The 10,566-nt window shown below is 45.9% G+C and overlaps 1 protein-coding gene and 1 long non-coding RNA gene across 2 annotated transcripts in view; both read left to right on the forward strand.

Annotated features, from left to right (window-relative positions):
• LOC126544148 (N-acetylated-alpha-linked acidic dipeptidase 2-like) overlaps nucleotides 1-788 on the forward strand; it is a 47,423-nt gene extending 46,635 nt beyond the window's left edge. Inside the window, exon 9 of the mRNA XM_072287885.1 lies at nucleotides 543-788. Coding sequence (XP_072143986.1) covers nucleotides 543-788 — 246 coding nt within the window. The remainder of the gene's footprint in view (nucleotides 1-542) is intronic.
• Nucleotides 789-1,478: 690 nt separating this feature from the next.
• Nucleotides 1,479-6,105, forward strand: LOC140215250 (uncharacterized). The gene is made up of 3 exons (XR_011892196.1): nucleotides 1,479-1,561; nucleotides 2,762-2,857; nucleotides 5,222-6,105. It is a non-coding gene; the product is annotated as an uncharacterized lncRNA (long non-coding RNA).
• Nucleotides 6,106-10,566: the final 4,461 nt, after the last annotated feature.

The following is a 10,566-nucleotide window of genomic DNA, read 5'->3' on the forward strand; positions in this document are numbered from 1 at the left end:
AAAGCGTGAGAAGCAGTCGGCGAATTTTTAATTACAGCGTGTTCCACAAGGCGAAGGTTGAGCGTCCTCCGAAATTTTTATAGAAAAACTGATGCGTTCTTGCGTTCCTTGTGCGCGTGCTTGCGCTCATGCGTTTAATATGCTTCAAAAGGAATGTGCCTCAATTTTTAATTGGCCTATTTTCCTTGCCACCGCTATAGCGACTACAAATCCAAAACATTTTGTTGATGCTCTGTCGGTGTACCGTCGTCAAAAAGTTACACGAATTAATAAAAGTAAATTAGAACGCATCTCAAACGTGATTACATGAAAGTATCACATGGCATCACTCGTATATACAGTCGGCCATGTCATAGCCATGAACCCTCTGCGTCGAGAATGCACCACTCATCTGGCACGCACACTCATGAAATTGAGGCGAACACGCATTGTTATTGCTGACTGGCTGGCGTTTGAGATGTACACCGATAGCGCATTCGCCGGCGTTGAAATCGTAGCTGACGTATCTGGAAACTTATGTCATCGTTTATACAAACCGGCAGGAGCCCGCGCGTCCGTACGGCGTGTGGCCCGCTCACCGCACGGTGTCCACCAACTCCGCAGAACTGACAAATGCGCTGAAGACAGCGACGCAGGTCGGGGCGCTGATGGCTCGCATGTGGGCCGACCGAGAGGTGCTGCCCTACGCGCCGGCTGAAATGGCATGGTGGCTCACCGACGCTCTCGAACGCTTTGAGCGCCGACATGCTGATACGCTTCGCAATCATGGCCTGAGCATCGGTAAGTAAGCCAGACAAAATACCGAGGAAGAGTAGTTAAATAACAGAGCACCAGGTAAAACTAACGTAATTGTGCGATAAGTAGTATTCAGCTTCAGAAAGTGTCTGGAATAAACACTGAAAGCAAAAAGTAATTCGCTCCATCCAAAATACGTTGAAGCTACAATTCCTCCTGCAAACAAACAAAGCTGGTACATTATCAAATTAAAACAAAGAAACAAGACTGCTTTAATATTGGCATACCAGCTTGTCCCTGGTTTCCCTAACAGCAAAAGAATCTCCATGGTCCGAGCGCGGTACCACTGCGCATGCGCGCATACCATGCCGATTGGCTGCGCGTGGAGGCATACGAGTCACAGTACTACTGCACAACCTAGCAGGCTCACCTGTGATCCATTTTTGGCCGGATATATTTTTGATTCTCGAAAAAAAAACTACTATATCAAATGAACAAGTTACAATCGGAAAGTATTTAAACTGTAATGGTAAACACTAGCTCACGAAAGTGTCTAAGTGACGAAGTCAATAATGAAAGTATATCGGAGAGAGTGACTAAAGCATAAGACTGTAAGTTGCATACTACAAGCCTGTTGTATTCAGTCCACCCTGGGAGCTGCAAAGATCGCTCGTATACCAACGCACCGCTCTCTTTGTGAGGAGGCTTCACATTTCCCGGGTACACCCTTGCTTCTTCCCGCAGAGTCGGCAAAGCATCTCGCGAAGACATTCCACAAAGTGGCGGAGAGTTTTATGCACTACGTCGCTGAGGCACCCCGCACCAAGTAAGCTTTTCTTTAAACTTCCCATCTATGACCCGTCAAGGACGCCGGAAAGGGCGGCGAGCAGGCGACATGGCATCTCACTGCGTAATCGAGGCTTCTTGGCGAGTTCTGTAAGCATTTGTCAAAAAATATACAGGCTTCTGCGCCGGTGGTCGGAGCGCCGCTCGAACCAGTCGCTGGCGCTTCCCTATCCGCTTCTTTGCGCCGGCGCATGGTGGATCCAAACATGGCGACGAAGTTAAGCACACGTCCTGCAATGGCGACTTATGGGAGCACTTCTGCACCATCTATAGGCGTCGCGGGGGGTCAACTGTTTGGCGCAAGTATCGCTGTTTTCGGACAGCAGATGTCATGCACGTAAATTCCTGACCCCCTCCCCCCCCTCCCTCAAATATTTATATTATAGTGAATATAAACGTTTTATGTTCCAAGCCCATTGATTTATCATCCGCTTTATAGCTGCATTTCATACTAACGCGTAGCAGTTAGTAAAGCACTGAAAAGCTGTCAAGTGTCAAGGCCGACGAAGACCTTGAGTAGACAGGGTGTTCCATCAGTCAGAGATAAATTGAGCATAAACATTCGTTAACCGTTGGAACGCCTTCTAAGATATTGTTACACTGTAGCGATTGCAGGTGTACTTTTAAATTTACACTGCAGTTCTGTTCAGACATAAGAACGAAGTGCGTGTTATGGTTGAGGTATGTCACATTATTAATAGCGGTAGTACGTGCGTAAGTCAGCTCTCTTGCACAAACAGGAATTGTCATGCCTAAACAATTATTTTTAGCGAGTGTCCACACGTGTCCATCACTGACGGGTTGGCACTGCCTTCTCGTGAGCATGCGCAGATAAGTTTTGTGTCCTCCTCAGTTGATAGTCGGCCGTTTTTGTTGTCCTTCGTTCCTTTTTGTATCCCGTGTTTGCACGCCTGTCTTTCCGTAACATGAATCCCCACCAACTTGCTCAAATTTCACTCGTTCTAAGCTTACTGCCACTCTGCTCGCCTCACAGTACCCGTCTCCCGTGAAATGAGCTTTATCGTCGGGTAGCTTTTGTTGCAAGATTTGGATTCGCCAAATGAGCGACCGCGCAAAGAAGTGATCTTGTTTCATCACTTGTGCCGCGCCTTTTCTTTTTTGCTGAAGGCTTTCACCGCTAAACGAACACTGATGCGGTGTCGGGCAATTCTCTGCGCAGCCCCCTCATCACGTGTATGATCAACGACATCATGACTAGTATGGAGAAGGTGTTTACCATCCCGCGAGGTGTGCCGACAAGACACATCACTCACAGGTATTCTATACCTAATACCTGACAAAGGCGAGTGTCTGTCACGCGGTTTATAGTTAAGCGGCTGTTTGGCGAATCTGGCAGCGAAAGGCGGCTTGCCGATTGAAGGAGTCCGTACAGTATGAGTCACACTTGCCGAGAGTGGTCGCAGTGGGCTCGACAGGTGGCTGCGCACTGCGCGGGCATCCTAAGTAGCTCTACCCACAGGGTGTTATTTTTTCTTCTTCTTCTCGTCTGCACCAACTTTTTTTAAAGATTGCCTATGGCAGATAGCACAATTCTAACCCTTGATCTAAATAATTCGATGAGGCAGCCATTAATTCTACGAGCAATCGAAATGTTCAATTGAATAATTACTTACCAACGTGTAATTAATTACCAACTTTTTAATTAATTACTTTACGCCACACATTTCAATCTACGAATTATAGCGGCTGAGTTCGCACGGCGTATCCACTTGGAACGAACTCTCTGGACAGCACCAGTTCCCCAATGCATTTCGTCGGACACTTGGAAAATTAATATCTCGGAACTGGCGCTGTCCATTCGTCCTAAGTGGATACGCCGTGTGAACTCAGCGTCTATAATTCGCATATTGAGATGTGTGGCGTAAAGTAATTAATTAAAAAGTTGGTTAGCGTAATTACGTTAATTATTCAATTGAACATTTCGATTTCTCGTAGCATTAATGGCTGCCTCATCGAGTTATTTAGATCAAGGGTTAGAATTGTGCTATCTGCCATAGGCAATCTTTAAAAAAAGTTGGTGCAGCTAAAAACACACCCTGAATAGCGGCATAATTGCTTGGGTATACAGATACTTGTTTTCTATATAGCGCGTGGACCAAGCATGCGGCATGCCTATTCGTGGTCTTTTTGTGTCCAAATCAGCTGATTGACCACTCTAGACAAGTTTGATTTACGAGTACGCTGTGTGAAAACAAGCCATGATAACGCCAGCTCGCGTTTGCACGTTCGCCAGCATTTGTAACGTGGAAGCTAAGTTGCGCTGAATAGTTCTAACGAAACACACGAAGAGAAACACAACCAGACGCACAACTGTATTTTTTTTTTTTGCGTGTGTTTTGTTACAATTATGCAGCGCAACTTGGCTAATTAAATGTTCAAGAACCGACTAGCCTGTACAGACAACCGTTTGTTAGCACTTGTAGTGTGTTCTGACAGGGACTTTTGCGTCCTCAAAATATTCATAAATCGGCCGCACAGCGGATGTGCGTGGCAGATAGTTGGTCGTATAGAGGCCACAACGGGTTTCTAGGAGTAAGCTAGATTCACACGTCCGCAGACCAGCATGACGTGACTGGGCTGTCGCAGCTCCTCTGTGGCGTCCTTGCCTATGGCAGAATTGTAAATGCCTATGGCACTTACAATTTACAAAAAGCTGCAACAACGCAGCTTTTTGCCTTGCGTCCTCTCCCCTTTGTTGCTGATGTAACCTTGAGAGAGTTAATAAAATGTATTGTATTGTACGTCTTAAATCGGCGATCCGTACCGTCGCGTGAATCTGTATGGCCCGTAGCGACATGACCTGGTCGCCTTGCTCCGTCTGTGCGTGTCTCCAGCTGAGAACTGAGGGCGATAATATTGAAAAAATAATAATAATAATACAGCAATTTCACGAGTAAGTGATGCCGCGAATCACTTTATAAAAATATTAATCTGTACTCAATCTCTGAAAACTTCGTGGTCGAGCACGTTAAAGGGACACTAATGAGTAACATTAAATCAGTCTATCTAGGCTGGTAGAGTGCTCTTTCGTAACTATATATTTTAATTCTTTTGGAGCAAAGGGGTTAATTATATTAGTGGACGAAATGTAAGCCAAGCTTCCCTTTATGAAAATTTATGACGTCACGGCGAGCCAGTGGCGCCAAGCGTCTTTCTGAGCCTCCCCTCAGAGTGCCCGCTCTGATGATGCAGGAGCGCGATTTACTTGATCACTGGACGACTTAACCACTGCGAAGACTCGGGAACTGAAACGAAGTGATTTTTTTCCTCTCTCTCTCTCTCTGTCGACTGGTAATCGAAGAGCTGCTTGGGCATTACGCGTTATAACTTCTACACGGGTGAACCGAATCACGCATGCTGAGCAGCCTGCCTCCTGATATTTCGCGCGTCCATAGAAGCTGCCTCGTAGTTGAAGCCTGCGAGGCAGCACAGGCTGTACTTGCGTGCCTTTTTGGCTATAGTGTGCGCCCGTGGGCCCCGCTAGAGTTCTCGGTATAGGCATCCGCTGTTCCTATACCGGTGGACCGGTAGTTGCAGCTGCAGCACACGGCAGCAGTTGCACAACCTCCAAGCTCCCAATTTTGTTTTTTGTTGTTGTTGTTTCTTTTTCTCGTTGCAGGAACATTCTGTACTCGCCCGAAGGCATTCCCTTTCCCGGCCTCGAAGATGTGCTTAGGCTAAAGCCCGTCAACAAAGTAGCATTCAGAAAACATCTGGCCCTCCTTATGGAAAGCATCACACAAGCTACAGAACTAATGACTGTAACCCCTTTTTAAACTTTGCTCTCTCCAGCCGGAGCTGGAGGACCCACTGGAAATAAAAGGTACCCTCTAGACTCGGTATCGATGTAACCAAAACAAAAAGAAGAGGAATTGCTGCCAGTAGCTCAAGTTAAACTATGCAAAATTATTATAAATAATAGATTTAAAGTACAAATCGTATTCGGAAAAAAAAAAAAATCTAGCGCGTTGTCAGAAACACCCATTGAAGTCGTTTCTATGACGTCATCTGTTACACACTTATTTTTTCCTGGCTCTGACGAAAACCAGCGAAATATGAAAATAATGACGTCACTGTACTATTATGCCCCTGGATATGGCAGCGCTTTCTATCGTCTTTCGAGAGAAGGAAGCCCGCGAGAGCGCAGTCACGTCATTATTTTCATATTTCGCTGGCGTTCTTGTTAGTAAGGGGGGAAAAGGCCATGTAAAAGATAACGTCACGGAAAAAACTTCTTTGGGTGTTTTTGAACACGGCCCTACAACCTTTCAAATACGACTTAGCCCTAAAACGAATATTGAAATTTTTGCATAACTAACCGTAATTAATTTGCTAACTCACCGCACTTCGGATAATAGAGTATACCTCAAGATGACGGCGAACAATATAGCTGTGGTCTCATTCGTCTAAGGTGTAACACTCTATTTTTAAACCTTGGTTGTAGTTACGTGAAACACCCGTTATACGCTGTCAACAGATATACACTTTTTATCATGATTTTTTGGGGGGGAAATCGCCCGTGGCAGATAAAGTAATTATAGTCCATGAGCTAGACAACTCGAAGCGGCGCATGTTAATTGCACGAGAAGTCGAAATGCATATTAGACTAATTAACAATAATTAACTAATTTATTACTTTACGACCCACATTGCAATTTACAAAGTGTATACCCAGTGAGTTTGCAAGGCATATCCATTTGAAACGAAATCTAAGAATCGCACGGGTCTCGAGATATGCGCCGTGAAACTTGCAGTAAAAATGCACTATTGTTCCACTTTTCCAACAAACCCCTGTTTTATGAATTTAATCCCACAAGTAACTAGAACGCCCATGTATTTCGTCGCACACTTTGGGAATTAATATATCGAAACTGGTGTCATCCTGAAAATTCATTCCAAGTGAACACGAATGGTGACTTCATTGACTACAATCAATACATTGCAACTAGTGCCATAATGTAATTACAATTAATAATTAAACAAATTAACAAATTAGTTAATTAATCTATTATGCATTTTGGTTCTCGTGCAATTAATGTCCGCCTCTTTGAACCATGCAGCTAAATAATTACAATTATGCTATCTGCCAGAAGCAATCTTTAAAATTTTTGTACGGTTAAAAAAGTAACACACACACACACAAACTGTATGTCGCCACGGCGAGCTGGCGAGTGAGGGTGGCGTCGCCAATCGCCTTCCGTTTTCGCGTCCCTTCCTGCTTCACCAAGCCTCCTCTCACCCTAAGAGTAGTCTGAAATATAGCAACAGCATTTGTGAACAAAGAAAGAAAAAAAAAAAGAAACCCGGCGACGACGAGGACAGTCGCGTATTACTGCGGATTCAAAAGTGAGTCCTGGCTACAACCTTTACTTGCGCAGGTCTGGTTTGGCTAAATCTCCTCGATGCGGGTTTTGGAATGAAAGTTAAGCTATAGAACAATTCTTTTTAACATATGTTTGGTTTTTCATTGCAAAGGAAGCGCATTCTGGGGGATTTTACCAGACTGAATTACCAGGCTTAATAGCCCCTTGCTCTTGCGGTGGTTTTTTTTTTTTTTTTCCACGGTGCCTCTGTAATACAGTTTCAGCAGGCTGGAACGTATGTGGTATGCCCTATTTAATTTTATGTGCGAGACCACGACTTGAAGGTCGTGATTGCGACTATAGGTGTGGTGGAGAATTCTCACTCCGAACATCGACTTAAGTTTAGAGAGAACAGGAGATATGGCGATAATGGTTTGGAGGGGATGTTGGACATGTAAAGGGCGATGTGTGGGAAAAGTAAGAAATGTTAAGGGTTATCACGTACGTTGTAAGAAATCACCCTATTTACTTGTAGCTGTATAGGTTATTTCACAGTGCATTGTTTCAAAACTGTCGGGTCTGTCAAGATGGAATTTGGTAGGGATAAAGAAACAAAAAATTGGCAGTTTCGCCCGTTGGGCGAAGCATTCACGGTAGCAATGTTTAGCTTTGCGCTCAAGTTCATCCCACGGTGTTATAAAATACGCGGGTGCCACACGTCGGCACGACGCGTCAAGCGAGGGAATTGTTGTGCAGCAGAAACATCGCCGCAGCCGCTACCATGCGTCTCGCAACGCGAGCATAACGAAGAGAGCCGCCAGTCATGGAGGAAAGACATATACGTATACTATGAGTCTGACATATACTATAGGTCTCTAGCTGACTGTCTCACGCATGATGTGAGACAGTCAGCTGGAGCCGTGCCTGTGGCCGCCGAGGCCATTGTAAACAAACATGGAGGAAGGCCCTACCCCCTCCGCGCGCTAGGAGAAAAGTGTGGAGGAAGTGACGTAGTACGTTCTCCTCTTTTTTGCTGATTTTTTATTTCTTTGTCGTAGCGGCCACGCCTTTCGGGCCGCAATGGCGGCTTTGTTTTGGTTCTGTGCGCTCACACGTGTTGCTCCGTAGGTTTCGTACCGTGGCAAAGGCGCCGTGCGGGCAGGTTTGCGTTGGTCTCCGTGTTTTGTTGCGCTGCGTTATCTGGACCGTGCTCTCCCGGATGTTGCTGTGGCCAGGTGGGACAGGAGGAACTAAAGTTCGTGAAATGAGCGCGCATGCAACGCTGTACGCAATGTACCGCGCCACGGCAATGGCTACGGACGAAGGAATATCCGCGGGAAATTTTGCCCTCTTTCGCGGAATCATGCTAACGTGCTAACGATTGCTTAGTATTGCTGCGGAGCGCGCGCGTCCGAGCTGCACGGTTGCGCGCAGCGCGGCGTGATTTCGCGAGAAATGTAAACAAGAGAGGAGAGCTTGCCCGATAGGCGGAGCAACGCCATGAGCAACGCGAACTTCCGGCTTCACTTTAGCTTCACAAAGAGTGACGTCAGGGCCTCTCCTGAGTTTCCTTCCTCCGTGTAAACAAATGAACAAGCCTCGATCAGAAGGCGCTGAATAGCGGGCGCTGTCACGTGAATACGGCGGCGCCAATGCGTATAGTCGCCGCCTCCTACATAGGAGGCTACGGCACCATACTCAAGTATGGTGCTGTAAAATGACTATACGCGTAGTGCACCGCGAATAGAGGTAAAACCCCTCAATTTTCCAAGGGTAGCGCCATTCTTAGATCTTTCGGCCACCCCGCTCTCCTCGGCGTTTCCTCCTCCACTCCTCCATTGGCCAATCTGTGTCACGTGGAAGCACGCATTGCGCTTTTGTATATTTTTTTCTTTCCGGCGCACTCCGACCGCCATTGCTGGCCCAGTGCAGCCAACGCGCAGGTGGATTGATCGCGGCAGGTCGCGGGATCAAATCGCGGCTGCATTTCGATGGGGGCGATGTGCAAAGGCGCCCGTGTCCCGTCCACTGGGGACACGTCAAAGGACCCCAGCCGGTCAAAATTAATTCGGAGTCCCCCATTACGGCGTGCCTATAATCATATCGTTGATCTGGCACGTAAAACCCAAGAACCATTTTTTTTGTCTTGTGTGCCTTGAGTGTTCCAGTTAAATAATAATAATAATAATCTTTATTCAGTATAGTTAAAACAGTATACAAAACGGAAGCGCCGAAGCCACAAGAGGGCTTGTGCGGCGACAACCGGCAGCCGCGGCAATCTACGCGCCACACCAGAACTCCATCAGAAGCTGGTTGTGCATTTGGCCCAACCATCACACATTATCAAAGATGCACTGATAACATCAGTACATATTAAAGGTTCTCTAACGCTTGAACAGCAACTCTCAGTGTTTTGCGGGTGGACAAAGAAAATACATCGTCCGGTAGTTCATTGAAGATAGCAGGAACATAATAGCGTCTTGTTGCTTTACCGTAGTGAGTGCGCACTCTCGGTTTAAGATAACGAGGAACATGTCTCAACGGTACCGGCTTCGTATTTATGTGCCTGTATGCACTGCTCCAAAAATATTTAAGTACTACGATTTGTTTAAAAAGATTCTCAAAAGAAGGCAAACCGGCTGTTCTAAAGACACTGCTGGGCAAATTCTCCTGTGGCATGTAAAGGACGCTTGTAGCGATGTTTTTCAAAATCCTATTAACACGACATTTCCATGTGAAAGAGCAGTTAAAAAAAACAACACATACCGTATCTTAAAACACTATACCCCAGAGCCTGGGCGATTAGTTTTCTGATAGAAAAAGGCATCATGGTTTTTAAATTAAACAACAAGCATGCAACACTTCTAAGCTTCTTACAAATGTGGGTCAAATGAGTATTCCACGTCAGATCACTGTCTATGTGCACACCAAGATACTTAACCGACTGGACGCTAGCTATAGGTTGACACTGTTTCTCTACGAAAACTTACAACGCAAAAGAATACAGACGCGCGCAGTATAGAGATATAAAATAAGTACTTCAACAAAAGTGTTACTGTTGCTAATGAGGAGGGGGGGGGGGATAATTATTCTTGGAACCTCTGTTCAGTTGTCCCCATCAAGTTCGTTCTTGCTATCAAGTCCCAACCCTTTGCACTGTAAATAAATAAAAACGAGTCCGTGTGCTGGTACGTCGTTCAAGCTATCAATACTGTCTACGTGTGAAAACGTTGCTCATGGCCGCCACAATCCGTGCATGATCTATACATATCTGTAAAAGGCGCGGGGCAGAAGTGAGGGTGGCGCCTTATGCTAAGCATTACTGGCCCCAGACAGTTGGAAGCTCTCACGCACCGGCCAAACAAAAGTATCCTGCAGGCACGTAAACGAACCTACGAAACCACGTACACATACTTTCACGCAGTCAAAACCTAGAGCTGAGGTAATTACGCGCGTGTTTGAGCACACCGTGTGCATGCATTGTGTTTCAGCAAGACGAACTCTCAACGTGCGGGCGCTTTATGCCTTAAATAATGGTCTTTTTCTCCATTTTTTGCGCAATTCGAACACGACATAATTAAGCCCAGTTACCGACTGACGAAACAAAACCTCGCCTCAAAAACTGCTCCGTAGGGCTCGAACAAACTTTTCCGCGGATTTC

The sequence above is a fragment of the Dermacentor andersoni genome, chromosome 1 (assembly GCF_023375885.2).
Source record: "Dermacentor andersoni chromosome 1, qqDerAnde1_hic_scaffold, whole genome shotgun sequence".
Taxonomy (NCBI): Eukaryota; Metazoa; Arthropoda; class Arachnida; order Ixodida; family Ixodidae; genus Dermacentor; species Dermacentor andersoni.